Source organism: Sinohyriopsis cumingii, chromosome 3 (genome assembly GCF_028554795.1).
Source record: "Sinohyriopsis cumingii isolate HCF-2022 chromosome 3, ASM2855479v2, whole genome shotgun sequence".
Classification (NCBI taxonomy): Eukaryota; Metazoa; Mollusca; class Bivalvia; order Unionida; family Unionidae; genus Sinohyriopsis; species Sinohyriopsis cumingii.
Window position 1 is genome coordinate 93,766,622 of NC_142963.1, and position 23,257 is coordinate 93,789,878.

Genomic DNA, 23,257 nt, shown 5'->3' on the forward strand with positions numbered 1-23,257 from the left:
CTGGGATCATCATGGTGGCATCTAGAATAATTATTCTTGATGCAGATGCGGACAATGACGATTTGATATTATTCCGAGACAAATTAACACGACCCAGTATGAAATTTATTATCAATGATCACAAAATTGACTCTGATAAAAAATTTATTGTGGAAAATTCACACCGGGATAATTTCGCAGCACTGCTAGATTGACTTGCTCGGGGAAATCATGTGGTGATATTTACGCACAATAAATCTAATGGGATTTATTCCGTTGAAGGAATAGCAAAACGCTTACAACATCTGAACAACCGTGTGAGATACTATCACGCAGACACTGATCCAGCACAGAAGAAAAATGACTTTAGTGATATCAATAATGCTTTTGGTAACATCAATGTGGTGGTTTTTAACCTTACCCTGGAGGCTGGAGTTAGTATCGTTGATGAGAAATTCAAACATTTATTTGTGTTTTCGGAAGAATTAGGATTAGTCGAAGCAACAAAATAAGCATTGCATCGTTTCAGATGTGTCAAAGAAATTCATTATTCCACAACACAACTATGTCATGACAATCTTCCACTGTGCCGCGACGATATTGTTTCAATGATAATCAAACATGAAAAAAAAACTTACAAAGAAACCTTTCAGAACTCCCAATCTTGATGAAATTTACACTCCATACGGATTTGCATTTATCAGCAACATTATCGACGAAAATAATTCTAAGTGTTATTTTACACAGCGGTTGATCTCAATGATGCGCAACACCGCATCTAATATCATTCAGACTGTTCCAGATGAATACCAAATCTGGAAAGAAACATGCAAAAAAAAGAATCCAACATCTGTGGAAATGAATAAAAATCCATCCGTTGATGAGTTCTTGAAGACCCGTGTTGGCGCTCGATTAATACAATCTGAAATTGAGGATACCCCTGGGGATGAAATTCTCGAGGCTGAATCTCTCAAAGAATTTTTCAAAGAAGTCTTTACTCTTCTTGGAGATGGAATTTCTGAAGAAATCCCTCAGTGTTACAAATATAATCCTGAAGAGCAACTAAAACCATATCAGAAGAAATTAAAACATCTTAATGCGGTGTTGCAGTGCAATGTAAATAAGCTAGATGCAGATGTTGTTGAATCCCTTTACAAAAAATCCTCACAAATGACATGATCTGAACAGGTCGTCATGGATAAATTCAATAATGGTCATGTTACAGTGACAACAATATTCCGATCTGATAAAATCTCTCCTCAACAAGCACTAAAGATAGTTAGAGATATTCTTGAAATAATAAAACTTCCTGATGTGGTTCCGGATGATCTGAGTGAGACAACAGTAGGAATAATCTGCGATGAGCTTGTGGCGGAGACTGAAACGATGCGAAATCCTGATCAGCTAGAAATAATATAACATGTTAATGAAACACTTTAGTGAGATCTTTCCTGAAGCAAGAATATCGTCAAAAACACTAACTGTGCAGAATATCATCGAGAAGATTAAATTAATCTATAAAGGATTTGGCGCAGAGTTAAAATCAGACCAAAGAAATGCAAAACGAGGTGATTACACGCTATATTATCCTGAATGGCCCAAGTCAGATTTTATCAACAACAAGAAATGGCTGAATATTGTTGTGTCTGATCAAGGATTTCATGGTGGTAATGATATAGACCTGATGCAGCTAGGAATAAATGATCACAACAAATTGTTAAAATTTCATGTTTGGAGCGATAATAACTGGTTTAGTCGATACGATGCTTCTGACTAATCTCAGTTCAAAAAAATTCGAGATTTATCATTCTGAGGCTTCCTACAATAATAATAATAGAACCCTCAGATTGGAAATCTAAGGGTAAAGTTTGTGACAATTCTCATAATTATTATATTATTATACAATTATGTGGCATTGTCACAAAAGTTATTCAAGATTCATCATTCTGAGGCTTCTACAATAATAATAATAGAACCCTCAGATTGGAAATCTAAGAGTAAAGTTTGTGACAATACCACATAATTGTATATAATATAATAATTCTGAGAATTGTCACACTTTTTTCTTTCAGATTGTCATTCTGAGGCTTTCTACAGTAATAAATAATAGAACCCTCAGATTGGAAATCTAAGAGTAAAGTTTGTGACCATACCACATAATTGTATATAATATAATAATTATGAGAATTGTCACACTTTTTTCTTTCAGATTGTCATTCTGAGGCTTCCTACAATAATAATAATAGAAAGCTTAGATTGATTCCTAATAAAGTCAGTAAGTTGTGGAAACTGTCATAATTGTATCTTGATTTGTTATTTTTTGTTGTAATGGTTGTTAGATCACTTGTTGGCGTGCACGCCTTACATTTCACACAATATAAATCCATATTTATTTCATATTATTCTAATGGAAATCACTGACTTTTCTGCTACAAGGAAACGAGAACCAGTTAAGCATCATGCTGCGCTACCAAATGATGTTCATATGATTATCGTAGGACCATCTGGAAGTGGTAAGACACAGCTGTTACTTAACTTGATAATGAAATGGATACTAAAACCATATTGATATAAACAGGGTAAGCATTGTAGGTTGTACATATCGTGTATGTTAAGGTTCAATGAAATTATACATATCTGAAACAGAAAAAAGAATAAAACTGTAAAAAATGAAATGTCTTTATTGATTCTCAAACAATAAATCTCAAATGAATCTTTACCAATCTGTCTTTATTGATTCTCAAACAATAAATCTCAACTGAATCTATACCAATCTCACCTGTTGAGTAATGGGAGCAATCACTGAACAACTCACAAATCTCTCTCATGCTACAATTAATAAATACGCAATTCTCAGCTTAAGTGTCCTAATTCATTACTGCAATCAGTCTTCTTTTGCCAAGTCACCAGTTCGTTCTCTTCGACTTCTCACAGCATCATGTGACACCTTTTTCAAATCATAGGCCTGACCAATTGCAGCCATTGTATCAATGAAAAATGTCGTGATATTCAGTTTCCATCCATATTCACTTGTGGAATAATCATGTGGAAACACATGGTGGTAATTGTGGAAGCCCTCCCCACAAGCTACAAACGAAACGATGGGATTTTCCCCGGGGTTGATCCGCTTGTCATATGGATGCATGCCCCAGATGTGAGCAGCGCTGTTCACAAACCATGTGGCATTCAGAATGGCGCAGTACCGAAGTATTCCAGCTAGACAGAATGCAGTCCAAAGCTGTTCACCCCATAGGTAGTTAGGAACAATAGTTGGTATGACAAAACAGATGAGAATCGCCAAAATCTTGTAGTACCTGAAATGGACATATATATTACATTTACAACTGTACTAATGTGTTATCAATGTGATTATAACAAATGTTATGCTTGTTTTGTCAATATCAACACATGTTAAAGTCCAAATGATTAAACAATTTTCAAAATCCTTTAAAAATCTGTACTATATAAATATTTCAAGTACTGTTCATTTTGTATTTTGAAAAGAAATGTGTTCATTCCAATGTGGTTTCTAAACATATTTATATTACTGTTTCAATGTAAGATTGAGGAAATGATTATTATATTAGATTCAAGTGAATGGGCTCTGTTCCATACACTCATGTCTTTTACGATTTGTCATTCTTTCAACTCTGCATACACGTAATTCTACCACCAGGGGTAGGACAGAAAGGATGTTTTGTTCTTAAAATCTACTGTTTTTGAGAATGATTTTCCTAAAAATTGAAAACATACCAGTATTTTTACACACTCTATACACACGTTATAAAAACCAGTCACAACCACAACTGATAACTGCAACTGTACAATGACTGGTGCAATGCTTTAACACAGTGTGTCATGCTAACAACACAATTTTTTAAACTACCAAATCACCTGACACGGTCATATTTCCAAAATTCAGAATTTTTTGTAATCTTAAAAAAATCCACTTCATATAAACATGTATAAATGGTAAACAGTCCTGCTCTGAGCATATGAAAAGCTCTCCTTGAGGCAGTTTCTATAGCAAATTGTGAAAGAGAATTAGAAGGAGAAGAGGCCAGGTATTCACAGCCACCATTTCAGGCTTAACTTCCCTGGCTGACAATAGCTGCCTGGGTAATGTGTTATGTCCTTGGAAGACTGCTGGGGGTTGCGGCAGGCACAGTGCTAATTTTCATAGATGAAGTTCACAAAGTGGAACAACCCAATGGTTTTTATTAAGTTTACAAGTAGATCAAAACGATGCTAGCTGCATGTTTGAGGAACAAAAGATATTACATGTCATTTCCTTAAATGAGAATGTTTAAGCCCTTGGTATTAAAGATTATTGGCAATCTTGTTAACAGCAGCGATGTTTCTTTGAAGTTGGATTTTCCATATATAAAACCCAAAGCAAAATGATTCCAACTGTTGGAATAATGTTCAAGTGTGATTCATTTTTGAAGGTGATTCAGGAAGCAATCAGCAAAGCAAGCAAAGCCCAGAAAAATAAATTTCAAAACTCCTGGTTGAAGCAAATTTACTTTGTGAAGCAGAACAGCAAGGGGGTGGGGGCATTTAATTCTTTGCACATACTGCAAATAACATATTAACATATGCCATTCTAGAATGTACAACATCCATCAAAATATAAGTAACCACCTGTATGTAACATATTTGACACTCCGAATTGTACATTCAATGTGGTTCTCTTTATTATTGTCCATTATATTAATCTGGTTAAAATACAAACCATTAAATAATCCAAGCTCTTCAGGATGATTTTATCAATGAAAGACGATACTAAGTACACGGTCATATTTGCACCACTGATATGTACTGATAAAGTCTTAACACCCATACTGGACACAGGCGTTTATTGCTGTTGTATTACCTGTAAAGCCCCCATTAAACCTGAAAATATAGTGGCCCCTTCCCCAACCCATGAAATAGTGAGTGCTAGATGCGATGCATGTTCATTATTCTATCTAGACAAGCCTATCTTGTGGTCAAATTGCATCAGATAAAGTTCTGACAAAACTAATGTTATGGTCATCAAGATATGTTTTCTTCTTTTATTTAATTGTGGTTGTGGTCTTCAAGATATTTTAATAGGAATATATAACGGAAACTCTTTTTATTGTTTAGTAAATTCATGTCAAAATGATGAATTCCGTACTCAGTGATAAAATTGTGTTGGATAAAATATCAGTTCAACATTTTTTGGAAATCAGTTTAAACCAATGCAGCAGAATACGAAAGGTCCCAAGTTTGAGCAGCGTTTCATACAATGTGGATTTTTAGTATATCAGGGAAGAAATTATATCATCTGACATACAGGAAATCTAGACAAGAAAACTAATGAGAGCTTGTGATAAAGTTTGTGATAAAGTGTGAAACTTAATAATCACAACGAATGTCATTAGTGGACATCAGGTAGTAAACATTAAATGCTTGTGGATTTTATAAAAATCATTGGACTATGAGGTCTACATATCTTCCTTTTTCATTTAATTGACAGTACCCTAAATTGTATTAATTAATTGTTATTGTCACATTGCCATCATAATCTGATTTGTGTTCAGAACTTATAATAATAATAAGAGAATACACATTGTGAAAAATATTGCACTTGTTTTCAATGCCCTTAAAACACATAAAAGTTATACAGAAGCCATGTCCTGGTTCTGTTACATTTATGCTTGCAGTTGATAAAAAGTTCCAAAGCATGCAGATATTGAAGCATATCACTGGAATTTGCTATAAAATCCACCCAAACAATAACATATTGCTTGTCCACGTAGCCATAGAAAACCATATCCTCATTCTAAATTGAGGTGCAGGAAAGGAGCACCCCCTGAAGATAGTTGATAATGGACTTCTGGTAACGATTAACCACAGTCCTGCTTTCTCACATTAAAATATATGCATAAGCATCCTGTTCAGTAATAATACAGAAATGATCTATTGCATCCATCTGTCCATCTATCCATCCATCAAACATGATCAATCAGTTTGTGTTTCACAGTATATAAAGAAAACTGTTGGACCTACATCAGCTGTCCTCAGTGATGAATTGAACTGACCTGTCATCAGGTCTCTTGGTTGGAAAATTTTCTAGATCAAATTTATAACAGTCACACTTTACTCTTGGACAAATAATGCCATACCTTCGTTGTATTCTGCAGACTGGATCAGCATACAGGTCTGACAGATCCAGATGCTTTCCCTTTATACATACATCTGGGTGTTTTTTAACCATAAGCCAGCCAATGTGAGCAAAGAAAAAGCCCCGGTTGGCATTGTGAGGATCAGCATGTGTCTCAGTGTATTTATGATGCACACGATGATCACGCGCCCATTCTATGATGTCATTCTAAAATAAATGTGAAAAGGAAAGAAAAATAGGCCTTGAAAAGTATTTGTAATATATACAGGCTATTTCCAAAATAACTCTGAAACACAGACCAAATGCAGATTTCCAGAATTACTGTTTATAAACAGAAGTCATTTCAAAGAGTTACATTTTACACTACATAAACTAAAACTTTGAACATTTCTCATACACGATCATATTTCTCACTGCTTCTCTAAACATCTCACAACAAGCTGCATGGAATTAACTTCAGCTGAAAGTCATGTGTAAAAGTCATTTTAGCGACATTCAAGTTTTGGAGCAGTCAATATTTTTGGAACAGTCAATATTTTCCTGCTGGGTTGACGGAGTGATTACAAATCTTATTCAGGGTTCAAAATTGATACAAGCAAGCTAGCATTTTGCTAGTTACACTCCTTTTACTGCTAGCTAAATGAATAAATACACTAGAAGTTTCTTGCTAATGATATGCTGAAATTGTTAATTTTGAGCCATGCCTATTGCATAGAATTCACCCACCCCAGCTCACACTGTTTCAAAGTATATGATACTATATAAAACTGCACTCACAACTTACATCTCTGGTTTCATGCAATGCTGACCATTCTAGTATCTTCCTCTTGGAAAATATAACTGTAATATTCAACATGACCCCATATTGCAGCTTCTTAGTTGGAATACATAAAACAAGCCTAAAAATGCCAGCACAAACGTTAAATAGCCTTGCTCAACATGACCCCTTTGATGTGCTGTAAAAGACTTCATACAATGTTCAAGTGAGTACATGGATGTATTTTAAAGGACTTCATACAATGTTCAAACGAGTACATGGATATGTTGTCAATGACTTAATACAATGTTCAAGTGAGTACATGGATGTATTTTAAAGGACTTCATACAACATTCAAATGAGTACATGGATGTATTGTAAAGGACTTCATACAATGTTCAAGTGAGTACATGGATGCATTGTAAAGGATTTCATACAATGTTCAAGTGAGTACATGGATGCATTGTAAAGGACTTCATACAATGTTCAAGTGAGTACAATAATGTGTTGTAAAGGACTTCATACAATGTTCAAGTGAGTACATGGATGTGTTGTAAATGACTTCATACAATGTTCAAGTGAGTACATGGATGTATTTTAAAGGACTTCATACAATGTTCAAATGAGTACATGGATGTATTGTAAAGGACTTCATACAATGTTCAAGTGAGTACATGGATGCATTGTAAAGGATTTCATACAATGTTCAAGTGAGTACATGGATGAGTTGTAAATGACTTCATACAATGTTCAAGTGAGTACATGGATGTATTTTAAAGGACTTCATACAATGTTCAAGTGAGTACATGGATGTATTTTAAAGGACTTCATACAATGTTCAAGTGAGTACAATAATGTGTTGTAAAGGACTTCATACAATGTTCAAGTGAGTACATGGATGTGTTGTAAAGGACTTCATACAATGTTCAAGTGGGTACATGGATGCGTTGTAAAGGGCTTCATACAATGTTCAAGTGAGTACATTGATGTTTTGGAAATGACTTTATACATTGCTCAAAAGTGTACCATGTGTTGTAAAGAACTCCATACAATGTTCAAATAAGTACATGAATGTATTATAAAGGACTTCATACAATGTTCGAGTACACTGATATTTTATAAATGACTTCATACAAATATTCAAGTGAGCACATGGATGTGTTGTAAAGGACTTCATACAATGTTCAAGTCAGTACATGGATGTTTTGGAAATGACTTCATACAATGCTCATAAGAGTACCATGATGTGTTGTAAAGAACTTCACACAATGTTCTAATAAGTACATGAATGTATTATAAAGGACTTTATACAATGTTCAAATGAGTACATGGATGTGCTGTAAAATACTTATACAATGTTCAAGTGAGTACACTGATGTTTTATAAAGGATTTCATACAAAGTTCAAGTGAGTAAACTGATGTTTTATAAAGGACTTCATACAATGTTCAAGTGAGTACATGGATGTACTGTAAAAGACATACAATGTTCAAGTGAGTACACTGATGTTTTATAAAGGAATTCATACAATGTTCAAGTGAGTCAACTGATGTTTTATAAAGGACTTCATACAATGCTCAAATGTGTAAACTGATGTTTTGAAAATGACTTCATACAATGCTCTAATGAGTACATTGATGTTTTGAAAATGACTTCCTACAATGCTGAAATAAGTACACTGATGTATTGTAAAGGACTTAAAACAATGTTCAAATAAGTACAGACAGTAAACTACTGGAGGATGCAAAAAATGCAAGAAGAAGAAGCAAAGGCTGCACTGCAAGTTATATAAAGCATAAAAGCAGTTTTTCTTTTGTATTCTAGTGAGTAAAGATTATATTAGTCTTGTCTTTGAATATCTTACCTGCACTGCTGAGGTCTGCATGAAAGCTAGCAGAACGCGTAATGGGAGTTTGGCCTTGTACGATCGATGTGCCCAGAGTCTGTGTGAACCTGCTGTGATGCCCACACCAGAGATCCAGTACATACAGATGGCTGTAAAGAAATGACAAGAGTTTGACAAAAACTCCGATCACCAATAAACCAACCAGCCAGATAATAAATTACCTAATCTACTCACACATCCTTCATCCTTTCACAATCACATTTCAGAATATATTCAATATACTTCATTTTGCGAAACATTACAATTTGCAAGGCATTTGCAAATGCTTTACACAATGAAGGTGCAAACAGTTTACAAACACCCATGTTAGGCAGCAATGAGATCAAAATAGTTACTTAATAATGTAAAGCTTCAACAAATAACATCTTAGCTAAGTTTTCTTTTGCAGATAGATATTTTTTTTACAGAAAAACCCATTCCAGTTAAGCCAATTAGGATTGGTCATAATACACAAGCAAGGGTTAGAAAGCAAAGACTTTAACTTCTTTTTTTTAACATTGCAATTATTTTGCAAACATAGACTTTGACTTTTTACAGTTTGACAGTATCGCCTTCTGAAATTCAGACTGGAGGAGAAATCTTAGTTGTCAGCAAAAATATCATAAGATACAATACCAACTATAAATTGGTCACCAGCAATTTGCTTGGATGATGCATGTATTCAGATTACCAGGAAAAGAGACTTACAGTAAGTAAATTTAAGATGATTATAGAATTCTTACAAAATAAAAATAAAATTTGAGGGGGATGGACAATTTTCCTTCATCATATCTTTAACATACTAATTTCCATTAAATCATGTGCATCCTTTCATGTAATCCATGTTTTTCTTTTGTAACCTTTACTCTACGTTTTTTTTTTCATAACCTTCATTCAATCTACATTTCTTCATAACCTTCATTTAATCTACACTTTTTTATAAGTATTTTTCATTTAATGTACCACATTTCATTTTGTAACCATAATTTAATCTCCTCCCTTTTGATCCCTCCATTTAAACTACATGTTTGTATAAATGTAGAATGACCTGAATGTTATGTACATTTAATTTATTATTAGGTTTTTTTTTGCTTCATTATAACTTGGACAGAAATATTAACTTGGAATTAGAGTGAATTCAGACAAGGGCATTTTGGATTATATTACTGTGATTAATTGAAAGACTGTTAGTTCATCATCACACTTCAGGCTACTGGTACATTAGTACATTCAAGACAACAGGCACAACAACACCTTCAGCACTAGATCTTCATTTTGGAGACAATATTTGTTTGCAAACCGAGGTAGAATGGCCATCAGATTCAGAAGGAAAACATGCACTGCTGGTTAATGGAAACATGCAATAATCTGTGTACCAGACATGATGAGGATAGATTCTGTCCAAGTAGATACATGTTCAAAAAGGCACCAGCCAACATATATTAGTATGATTTACCAACTTTTCAGTTGTCAGATGTATTATTCCAATAGAACTAATTGCCTGCTTTATAATCAAACTTTTGGTTTTGGTCATTTTGAAAACATGCAAGCACAAGCTAAAACATTTTTAACACAGACACCATTTCAGCAAGTCTTGTGAAGCATTTTCCACATTTTTAATAGAGTACAGTTTTTTACTGGAACAATAATGCTTTTGATTGCAAAAATGAATATTGCAACATGTTTTAATAATTTATATGCCAAATAATGGTTATATTTAGGAGTACCTGTAAACAAGGTGAGCTCTAATGTACCTTTGAGGATGATTGGTCTTACATAAGATATTTTGACACCCTTTTGTATTAAATTTTTGGAATTGTGTGAATATCACATAGCTTCTGTTTTAAGATACAAAAAAATGTTTTCACATTGGAGATGTGTGAAATTTTCCCTTGGCTGACACAAAGCCATTGAAAGCCAACTTATTAAATGGTTAATCACTGCTGTTTTATGGTCTGGGCCTTTGGGCTCCTTCTAATGTAATATCCCTGGGGTTTGGGGGATAAAAATTCTCTAATTTTGTGGACTCAATAAATAAAAAAGATATAAATTTTTCAAGGAGACCAAATATTTAAAAATACCTTGCGTACATGTACAGCAACAGGTGCTTCTTATTATTCCTTTAATCAAAGTTTTTAATTAATTTTTTTAAAAAAACACAAAACATCAAAAATCAGTTTTTAACTGTTACCTGTATATTGATAGACCATCATAAAGTAACAATTACAGATGCAAAATCTTTTGAAAATGCTGTTATCTCTCTCGCACTGATAGCCATTCTGTTTGTCAGATTATCAGTTTACAGTGGTCTTCATCAACATCCAGCTCATCCAAATTTCAAATTCATATATATATATATATATATATATATATATATATATATATATATATATATACTTATATATATACTTTTTCATCTCAGACTGATGAGTCAGATTGGTCTACAGATCATAATACTTTGTAGTGATACATGACTAACTGGAAATAATTTTCAGAGGGTGGGCATTCTGTATTTAAAAACTGTCTGACTCATAAATAGCCTGAAAAAGGACCCCATCATAAACATTATATTAGCTGAAAAAACTAATTACCTTGAGGTAAAAGAATATCCCTGCTTCCCCCCGAAAATTAAATGATTGGTTCCTAATTCCTCCAATCATGTATTATTTGTGCAGACAATGTTGCTCCATCGTCTAAAATAAAAGGCTATATAATTCTGGTTTATTAAAATAATGTAAGTGAAAATAAACTCATATTCAACAAAATGTCTTATGCTACTAACTTACTTGCCACTCCACAAGTACAGACAGACACATGGAAACAGACCATTTAATTGGGAGGGGGTAATGTTAAATTTTCTCTTGTACATGAAGATTTTTCCAACAAAAATAATCAATATAAACTGTAATAGGTTCTTTTCTTTCTATGTATGAAATCAAATATATTTGTTGGGAGATTTTTGCAGGCCACAAAATTTGACAAAATAATTCTAGGTCCCATCTGACTGAAATTTAAATGGTCAATCCCCTACCTGGACTGCATCCTACTCTGATATGGTCATTTGCATATGAAATGGCAGCCATATGCTCTAATTACAGGAAGTGACCTATCTGCAAATTTCTCATTGTCCCATGACATGGGTGAAAATCTGCTACATAAAATGACAATCCTCAAAGATTGTGCAATTTTACTTGTGGCTTGTGACATGCTGGGCTATCTATTCTGTGATCAACTACAATCACAGTTGCAGAAAATAACAAATTTAATTGTGTAATCTAAATTATTGTATATAAAACAAACGCTATACATACTCCATAGCCAAGTCAATGGATGAGCACTTGGGATCAGCGAAATGGCATACACAGCACCGATGTGTAATGCGGTAAACACAAAAACATTCTTCCAAACGATACATAATGGTGGACTTCGCTTTTGCTCATCGAGGGATGCTGATGTTTCCGGTATGATGGCTTCAAGCCCCAGCTGGTCATCTCCTTCCTCTACGATCTCAATGTCAGGTGATTTTGGGGCCATTTCTATAAATAAACACTAATTTCCCAATGAAAAATATAAATAACTGAGATACATTCAGAAGATGCAATGCTTCCATATTTGCTGATTCAGAACTCCAAGGAAAACCACAAATTACAGACAGGCGATGAAACCCGGCTAATGAGCCATGGTGTCTTGTGAGCAAAACCTAATCGTAGGACCTTTGGGTTCGAAACTGCAAGTGTTTCCATAACACATTGGCCATATAACAAGTGCTTCCTTGAAAGGACAAAATTGCAACACCTAACAAATGTACATATTGCTTCTACTTATTTTGCCAAAACAGAAGATTTGACCTGAACTGCTGGAAGTTTGGGTATCTGCTGATCATTGTAAAACAGTCTAAAATAGGTTTCTTTCAGCATTCCTCACTAACAGAACAGAACTGAATGAAATTACGTCTAATTCGATAGTACTGAATTAGAAGTAATTTTATTCCATCCTGTTTCTGCACTGAATACATGTATTGTTTTAAAAAGCAGATTAAAGTGCAAAGTACTGCATCAAATGTTCCAAGGAAGCAAACAAGGTGCAAAACCCGCTAAGCCTCAAACTCCTTAGCTGTCAAAGAAGGCAAATCTATGAAACTATGGTTTTTGTGTGTTCCAATCCATAATTTTGGCACTATACATGTATTTTAAAATGGAAACCTCAAAATATATTTGTCCAACTTGTCACAACCTATGTGTTTGGTAGAAATAATAAATAAATCAAAACAATATACACACACAGGATATGAACTAAATCTCAATGGTATCATTTTTGGCCAAACTGTAATACATCTGAGTGGATGAAAGGCCGTGCAAGTGAAAAGTTACTGTATGGCTTGTCAATGTTCTTGAATGTATCCCTTCTCTCAAGGTAAAGGTTTGAAGATGAAGGCAAATCATGCGAGTTGAAATATTTCCAGAGGGTTCTTTCAAAAGCAAGAATTTACCAAAAGTATGATTAATTACTCATAAATTATATACACTGCACAATACATATTTTATCAAAGCATAAAATAAACAAATTTTGAAACTGCTGGCATAAAATATTGCACAATAAAATGCCAAACATAAAAATGCCAAAACAGGCTTGGTGTACAAACTTACAACTAGACCAAAAATGTTTATGTTTGCTATGTACAGTACATTTTCCCCTCTCTCTCTCTCTCTTATATCTCTGTGGGATTGTTACTCCTTTCCTTAGATCTTGTTAAAATAAAGTGAACACTGTATGGGTCAGTCTAATTTGGCCCACCATACTAAATGATGTTTGGTCTGAATTAGTAAGAGTATACAACAAGTAGTGGTACCATGAGATGATCTGTGACAATATTAACTGACACAATGACAATTTTCAAGCATTGCTGGCTAAACTACCAAGTGATGATGGATGCAGGACAGATGTAAGACTCTACATATCATAGCTCAATTAAAGACAATTATATATCTAATATTGGAAGAGCCCGCTTCTTGAGTGAGTTATCTACCTCTTTCATACCTGGCCTTCCTAACCATAATTTTCTTTCAGCTTATTGTGTACTACCCACTTCGGATCACACATTTACATTGCTCCTCAAACTGAGCTCATACTGAACTTTTTATAAATCAATAAATATGATAACTAACAATAAAGATCTCCAACTGTTCCATCCTCTCATAGGAGATTGCTTGCTAAACAATTCTTTGATCTGTGAAGTTCATTCAAAGATCCAACATTTCACCCTGAGTACACTGTCAAGTTGCCGAGTTTCATAAGTACAAGGCGTGTCCATTTTATCTGGGTAGTTTCTAAATCTGTCCATGTATCATTTTGAAATTAAGGTGCCCTTGGCTTCTAATTGCCGTAATTTGTTCACCATTTTCCCACAAACAAAACAAGTAACTAATAATGACATACTAGAAAGGTATATATATGATTAGGTAAATATATATTTGCTATTGCTATTCTTCACATAACCCACACAGCAGTGAGAAGGCATTTCTATAAAAAAAAAGAACAGAAATGCTACATTTAATTCATGCATGTACTTCTAGATATATACCTTACTGCTCATTTTCAGTTTTAGTGGTCACACACCAAATTTGATTATCACAATCTGATCTCAAATGTCCATAGTACATTTTCTGTTATCAGTTGCTTATTGTCGCTACTACTTGAGAACTCCTTGGAAAAAGTGATGCATGAAAACTGGTATACAATTTCATTTCGACTGCCAGTTGGCCATAATGAATATGGGCCAGTCATCCAACATGGCTGTCATTGTGGCCATCTTGAAAATCTTGTTATCAGTTCTCCTTCTAAATAAATTGGTTTTTCACTTTGGTTCCTGATGAAGATGGTGCCCATCTGATCTCCAAAATGATCATCATAGAAGCTAACTTGAATATGGTTGTTTACATAAACAGATTTATTATTATATCAGTTAGTCCCAAATGATATTGATACTTATTTTTCCTCCAACATCATCAGCATTATAAAACCAAATGTTGTTGTCTCTACTCCATCTGAATGGATGATCGTTTTGACATGACCTTTCCAAAAAAGCCTTTTTATGATGATCAAAGATAAAAATGGTGACATCAAGCATTGTGGCCTTAAAACTATAGCTCTTTGCTACTCTTCCTGCATGAAAGGTCTTAATTTACATTCTGACAATGATATTTTTGGTTTTGCATGAAGATGGCGATAATTTACTAAACTCCACCATTGCTGACATGGTGACCATGTTGAAAATTTTGCTCATGTTCATCCTCCAGAGAAGGAGGTCATGTTGGCATAAGCTTCTCCAAAAAGACTTCTTAGAATAACACCAATGGTCTAACATGAACATGAATTCAAGCCATCATTAGCCATGACTTAGCATCCGTCTCGGAAGTGGAAGGTTGTGGGTTCAATCCCCTGCCAAGTCATACCAAGACTTACAAAAATGGTACTAGCAGCTGCCTCACTTGGCGCTCAGCATTAAGAGGTTAGTGTTAGGACTAGTTAGCCGGGTGTCAAGATAATGTGACTGGGTGGAACAACATGATACATGTCTGCGGCATGATGCCCCAGTGCTAGATATCACTGTAAACTGTCACGCAGTCATCGTAGCAATATGACTGAAAAATTGTTAAAGCTACTTTAAAAACCAAATCACACACACACACACACATTAGCCATGGCTTAACTATCCTAAACATCTACCTCCTGAAAGAATGGTTCTATCGACATTCCGTTTTAACTAACAGCATGAAAATATTCTAATTACTCTGTCTTACATTACTTTCAGTACTTTGATATTTTATTGCGTTCATGTAACATGTTCTCAGTCAGTGTCTACTATATATAGACCATTCTGACTGCCCGGAAGCCTGAAGGCTGCCTGTACTAGCAACCACGAAGTCAACTTAATGTCATGGTTCGAACTACATGTATATTTCCATGAAGGAAGTTGTCAAAGGAAAACACATTTTACGTTTGGGTTTCGTTTTATGACCTTAAAGCTTGAGGTATATGACTAAGTGTCTGGTGTATCGTCAACGCATGGTTTAATGTGTACACACTGATAATGATTTTGTTGCACTTTTGATTAATATCAGTTGGTCCTGCGGAACTGTAATAATATAACATAAACTGCTAATTTACTGCTATGCGTATGTTGCGAATTGTACATTACATCATGAACATATAGGTTTGCAATTTTACCTATAATATTGTCGTTTGTTTCCATGGTTGTACTGAATGTGTCATAAATAATATTAGAGATATCAATCCACTTATTAAAAGCTGGTACTTCCGGCTGCGATTCAGCGTAGAAACGTAGAATTATGAAAACTTAGCGATTTTACTTTCAGTAATAATAACGACACTAACACTGTCCAGGCTGCCATTTCTACTTTATTAGCCTCCAAAGTTACAAGGATTTAGTTTATATATAAACTCCCCCAAAAAAGTGGGAATCATCCTGATATGTCAGCTTCTGAAAATTACGAAGAAAAAAATCCGTCATATTTATATGGTTTTTTTCATCTACTATAATTATGTACACAACTAATGAATAGGAAAAGTATAAAATTCCTGATAAGTATGAAAAACTGTCTACATTTACACTCCAGTGCATACACTTGACACATACATCATTACGAACTAGGTATTTCAAAAGAGTACCATTTTCCGCTTATATATGAATATACTTTAATAAAGTTTCAGAAGTTATATTTTCAATTATCATACACAAGGATATACTTTTAAAGATGTACTATATGTAGTCTCTTACTCCATACATTTTTTGTCTTTTGCGTGAATATCGATTGTAATAAATCTGCGGTTTCTTTTAAACATTATGCAACTAACTGAACATGTTGCTTATAGTCTGAAGCAAAATTTCCTCATGCTTGTTGGGCATGCAAAGACTTTTTAAAATCTACTAGAGAGAGAGAGAGAGAGACCATTAAGAAGTGCTGGACATTACTAAACAGTCAACATGTTTTAACATGTACAGAAAAGTTGGTCAGTATATATATATATATATATATATATATATATATATATATATATATATATATATATATATAATAGGCAAAAGGCATGTAACGTATTAAATTTTATCTTAATGCATGTAAAGTATTATATGTAAAAATGCAAGTATTGTTTTTCCCATCCAAATATATCTCAATTTAAGCAAACTTTAAACAGCAGTTATTTAGCAGAAACATATAACACTTTTAAGCGTTCTGAAGGCAAAACCTTCAGAAAGAAATGGATCATTTACACGTGTTCCTGTAGAGTAAGTTGTGTCTTGACGAAGCTATGATCAGAATATCATGTAAAGACATCGTGTAATGTTGCTATCACGCTGTACCAGAAAAATAATGTAATGTATATTTTCTTTCTTTCTTTCCTCCCTCTTTATTTGACCAGTTAAAACTATGCAATTATTATCAGCATTGGGAATGAATATATATTATTTTCATACTGACCCACATATCGCAGAGAGAGATTTATCTACTTGTATGATACTTCTGTGCATATTTTTTTAAAGAGGTGAATCCAGCCCCCCCCCCTTCGACCTTTGCATTTCTATATGTCTGGTACCAACAAAAAAATGACATGTAAATAAAGCCACAGGGAAGCGACCAGACATATACAAGGAACACAAATCTTTAGTGCTGCATCGTGGAAGCGATGGTGGACACTAACAAGAAATACAAATCACTTGTCAAAAAGTACCTGCGCCAACTTGGGCTTGACAATTACTGGTTCAGACGAAGCTGATCAGTGTTGCAAAGCATACAGACATTGATCACTGAGATCACCCAGAGCACCATAAACCAACCAGTCATTGGTCAGCTTGTGGTAATTGCACTTATACTGACCAACAAAAACCGAATGTACTATCCGTTGAGACTCTCAGGAGTGACTGCTACAATAATGCCGATGTAGTACTTTGCGAAATGCATTCGGTAGTAACCTTTCCTACTGTGTATGTAGAATCGTCAGTCACTCGTATTATCAGCAAAGAAAGAGCACCATAGCCGAAAACACGTGGTACTCTTCCGCATCACAGTAATCAGCCATACATCTATTTTTAAATCGTTGAAACGGCGCAGTAGTTCTGACTCTTGGCAAGCATATCTGTGATGTTTTACCCCAACCCCTTGTATTATACATGTATTTATAAGTCTGTAAGTGGAGCCAGGTAAGCTTTGTTTTTCCAAGTACCTAAGTTGGCTAATCCTCTTACGTAACCCAGTCTTTGTTTGAGCTCTTGAGTGGAAATCTGGCGGGAATCTTTGTACATGGGAACACGTGACGTAGACAACTTCAAAGAGCCGGAAGCCGACAATGGTAGGCTGGACAGTACATGGGGACACACAGACTGACATTTTTATGATTGACAGTTCGATCAAATGACCAGAGTCCGTCGCCATCCAATCGGGATGCGTTGTAGGTGGGACTTGATTCGAGAAACTGGCATAAGACTTGAACAAGCCTGAAATTCGTCAGTTGGTGTTTAAGAGTCGCAGTGACACACACTCCGTTAGCCATTCGTAAAAATTGGCGGAATTTAGGAAATTCATGAAATAGCTTCGATCAGGAAGCTTTCGGGGGACGAAAGAATTTCAGAGAATTTCGGGGGACGAGAGAAGTTCAGAGAATTTCGGGTGACGGTGAGAGATACCGAGTGAATTTCGGGTGACCTCAAGGGATACCGTCAAGGGTTCCGGATACTAGAAGAGGAACCGGAAGTCAAGATAACGGCAAGGAACAAGGATTATAGAAGAGGAAGCGGAAGTGGAGATCACAAAAGGAGAGAAAGACAAGGGAACGAAGAGATTTAGATGAGTAGCACTCAAGAAGGGAAAAATCTCCTCACACTGTGAACTCAAATGATGATCAAAGGGATCATTGGGGGAAAGAGAGACATTGATTACTTTAAATTCTTTTAAATTTCATTTATTAAATTGTTATTGTTTAAATTTCATCCTTGTATTTCTTTTAATTTAACTGTCGGCATTGCTGACTGGGGGCTCGTAGCCATAAATATATTTAGTCAATAAATAATATAGTGTCCAGAATTAACTTTCTGAATAAGGACCAGGGGAACTTCTCATAATTCGTTAAAGTCTATAAGAAGAACCCCACCCCTAGACAACCACTACACCTTTACAATATCGAATATCGTGTCATTTCCAGAACTTAAAATATAAAGATCCATGTTACCAACAACACCGTGGCGACTGATTGCTGCTTCGCGTCTACAGTTAAAGTAACAACCCCCACCCCCAAATTAAATAATTTCACCTCACATATCGTGACCACCCTTTGCTGTACCCAAAACTACAAGACCCTAACGACGTATGGCTCTCAAGATCTCTCAGCAAGAAATACCAGGGTGCAGTGAATGAAGTGTTTGGCGTCGACAAAACGCTGATGGCTGTCTCTCTGCACAGGGATCTGCATATAATCGACAGTGATCGCTGCTCTGATCAATTGACCTGAATAAAACAACTCAAGAGTCACGGCAGAAAGAAAACTGAATTATATCCCAGACCAGGTTTCCCGAACACTCCAGGATAATGGTCTCCAAACAAAAATTCCAGCTCATCCTCAGCGAATATGACAAATAAATGCATGTGACCACAAAATATATTTTTTATATAAAAAAAGATGCTATCAAATGTGCAGAAGGTGAGCAACTCTTTCAGGCATATTTTAATGAGGGGGCAAAAGAATAGCTGATGGCCCACTGAAGGCCGCGACAGCTACTTTGTGCCGTAAGAAAACTCGCCGTGGTGGTTCATGACAGGCTGTGTGGGCCCCGAGTGGCCGAGTGGTCTAAAGCGCTATCTGTTACGGATCACCGTCATCTCACCCCTGTCTGCGTGGGTTCGAGTCTAGAATTCGGCCAATGTGGGTATGTGAGAAAGCATGCCAGTAGCTTTTCGTGGGTCGGTGGTTCTTCTCGGGGTTTTTTCCGGGTTCTTCCTCCACCATTAATACTGGCCGCCATGCATAGCCGTGTGCTGCAAAATGTCGTTAAACCCCACAACAACATCATAGGCTGTGTGGTGTCAACTGGAACAGCAGAAACGACGGGAACAAAGACGACAGAACCGTCAAGACAACAGCTTTCTGACATGAGGCCTATTCCCAGCGCTCCGCCATGCTACAATACACTGTACCCATCTGAAAATACCACTACGCGATAGGATAAGAAAGATACGTGTCAGCCAGGTTTTTTTTTTTTTTTAGCCTGTCTTTTTAGTGCATTGAGCACGGCAATAGCCTCCTCACGTGCTATTCCCGACATTTAGTACAGCCTTTACTTCAGAGGCAGGGTGAGCAACCACGAGTGCTAGCTTTGTCATTTTTAGTGGTTGTCAGTAAATCCGAATGCCCTGTACTCGCTGCCGAAATGTTGCAGCTGTTAACGCGGTTAGTAGCATAAACACATTAGCAATAAAGCAGCATATGCACATTTTGCTTCGCTCATGTCAGACGATAGACAATTCTAAATCTCTAGTCTTGTTTTGGTCTCCTAAAATTCAGTTGTTAGCATCCCACATGATATCACACATATTTTCATCAATACCCCCTCTAGCCACTAACGTTTACTTATTCTGCTCATTCTTCAAGAAGTCGTTTCAATATCTTTTTCCCCATACCAAGAGTAGAACAGTTTGAAAATGTTATTTAGAGATAACAGCTTAGCAGTCTCATTATTGATTTTGTTGGGGTCTCCTGTGGTACATGCTTAGTAGCGTCGCTTTCAATTTCACATAGTATTTTCATAAATGGTTCCGTCTGATTATCACCCATATACTCGACCACTAACGTCTGCTTATCATTAACGCTCATCGTCTGACTCTTCCAGTGCTTCAGGTTTCTCTATGTTCACAATCTTCTGCAACTTTTCCACATGCATTTGTCTGCTCATTACAGGACAGTAAATTTACTCGGAGACCTGTGCTAATAAGAGCTGTGGACGGGTCTTACATTACTAAAAAGTCTACATTTCGTAGTCATCCTGATGGAAGCCGATCTTTCAGAAAATTGGCCAGTGTCTCCACAAACGATTTTTACCACACTCTCACTTTACTATTGCTTTGTTTCTTCAGGAAGAAACAAAGCCATGGACGAGCATTCACGCTTAGCTAAGTTAAAACAAATCCCCCTTTTATATCTAGTACTGGAAATTTCAAACCAGGGACGTCATTTCAACTTTTTTTTTCTTTTTTTTTTCAATTCTCATCAATGCATCAAATCGGATTTTGGTGCCTTTACACCAAATCCACATAGAAAATATTTCGGTCTTGTAAAAAAAAAAAAAAAAAACAAGGCCTGGGTCTGCGTGTAGCGCTGACGATCAAAGCAAGGACGTCATTGGGGGGGCGGTGCCCCCCCCCCCCCCACCATGCATGTGCTGTAAAATTGCTGTAGCCTATATACGAAAATTAACAAGCCCGTCATGTTTTGCCCCTCTGAAAAAAATTGAAATGGCGTCCCTGCTATTACTATCTCTCTAACCTGTTATTCAGCCTCCCCATCAAGTTTTGCCCCCCCCCCAAAAAAAAGTCGAAATGACGTCATGCATGATTTGAAGTTATCTTTAACCAAAACATGAACAAAATGTTGACGCTTCTGCCGAAGGAAAATCGACTGAAAATCTGTTGCTTTCCGCCAACACTAGGCTCGACAACAGCTGGGAAATCGCCAGAAAATTGAGAACTCCACCACACACTTAAGTATACTAGGCAAACAAGAAGGATGTCAAAAACATCTTAAAATCTTTATGGAATTATTTTGCATGAAGTTCAGCAAGAGAAATTTATCCTTGGCTTGAAAAAGTAATTGTGGATTGTTTTGCCACTAATATATGTAACCTCAATCAATAAGTGATGGTACGTCACGCACGCGTGGTGCGTGACGTACACGTTCTGTTAGTTCATAAACAAGCAACATGTATATGCACTAGATCCTAGAGTCACAAGTGGTATTTCAAAGGTTCTTTTCAGATTTCCAAATACTGTCGGAAAGGCTATGTTCGCAAACCCAAGCCTGTTCTGATTTCTATCGTGATGTGTCACTGGGCACTGCACTTTACTCGGCACGATATAAATTTAAAAATGTCGCCACTGAACGAACCACGTGCATGCATTTGTTTAAACACATGCGAAGTCTAATATGTGACAAACTATTGTTCAGTTCGATCTGTATACGTTGCGTGAAGGTACGAAAATAAAAGTAATTTTTCACAGGCCTTTGAAATTCTATCAATGTAGAAAGAAAATGTCAGACAAAGTCTAATACAGATATAAATAAAAACATCCATATACCGATCTTGACACAGATTTCCCTAACATTATATCATCGTAATGGGCGATAGGATTTTTTTCTCTCTGATATTATGACATTTTCTAATTACAGTGATAGAAGATCAAAGGCCTTTCAAAATTTCGAAACTAACCTTAATAATTCTTTCTCTTTCTTTCAATAACGTTTCTAATTGCACATCAACTTTGCGCAGTCTGCTTTCGTTCACTGTTGTTCGATTAGTGCGCTTAATGCGTATTTCATAAACATCGTCTGTTTATGGACCACGTGATGTGACAAGGGATAGAGCTGTCTAGAGCTGAAAATAGCATATGAACGGAGAACAAATCCGGCGTATGTAGAGTTCAATGTACCGTATTCATCATCCAACGTTATTACATTTGCCTGGGTCAAATTCATCGCATTTAGATGTGAATTGCCTGCTTTTTTAAAAACACAATGGACTTCAAACGGCACTGTTACTGACGGGGAAAAGTATGATTGTTCGAAACAATAGTTTCACTATTACTACTATTATTGTTGCTGCTACTACTACTGTTACTACTACTGCTATTGATCATCAAGGGGGCATTTTATATAACGTAAACAACTAGAGAGTAGTATAATCATGGGGCCTTTGGTCCATTCTTACTGATGTAGGCCACACGGTTAGTATCTCCCCTTGAAAACACCAGAGGGCATCTCGATGCAACTAACTTCCGGATAGTTCAATCAATTAAGATGGCAGATGTAGATCAAGAAAATGTGACAGACCGCTCACATTATGCAAGCAGATAAATTTATCGATAGAAAGAAATTCTATCAATATTTGATCAGTTGACCTATCGCCAGTTGTCAATCATTCTGCTCTATTGACCAATCAGCGAGCGCTATTATACACACCTCCAGGCACTGTTTACGTCCGCCATTTTCCTCCGACAAGCTGCTTCTGTCGATATCGACTCGGCTATTCTATATATTTACAAATTTCGCAACGGTTTGGAGAAGTCGCCCCAAGGATCATATATAGTAATTCTGAGATGTCGCCACATGGTTAAGCTTTATTTATTGTTGTTTTTCTTCAACTTAATAACTTATTAAATTTATAAAATTTGCAATTTTTCAACTTTTCCATTTGATCAACTCCG

The 23,257-nt window shown here is 35.8% G+C and overlaps 1 protein-coding gene across 1 annotated transcript; it reads right to left on the reverse strand.

Annotated features, from left to right (window-relative positions):
* Positions 1-2,644: 2,644 nt before the first annotated feature.
* LOC149803307 (stearoyl-CoA desaturase 5-like) lies at positions 2,645-22,420 on the reverse strand. Its single transcript, XM_089953004.1, has 5 exons — positions 22,264-22,420; positions 12,083-12,307; positions 8,751-8,881; positions 6,132-6,337; positions 2,645-3,293 (listed from the first exon to the last, which is right to left on the reverse strand). The coding sequence occupies exons 2-5, from the start codon at positions 12,303-12,305 to the stop codon at positions 2,864-2,866; spliced, it is 990 nt and encodes a 329-aa protein (XP_089809130.1). The 5' UTR covers positions 12,306-12,307; positions 22,264-22,420; the 3' UTR covers positions 2,645-2,863.
* Positions 22,421-23,257: the final 837 nt, after the last annotated feature.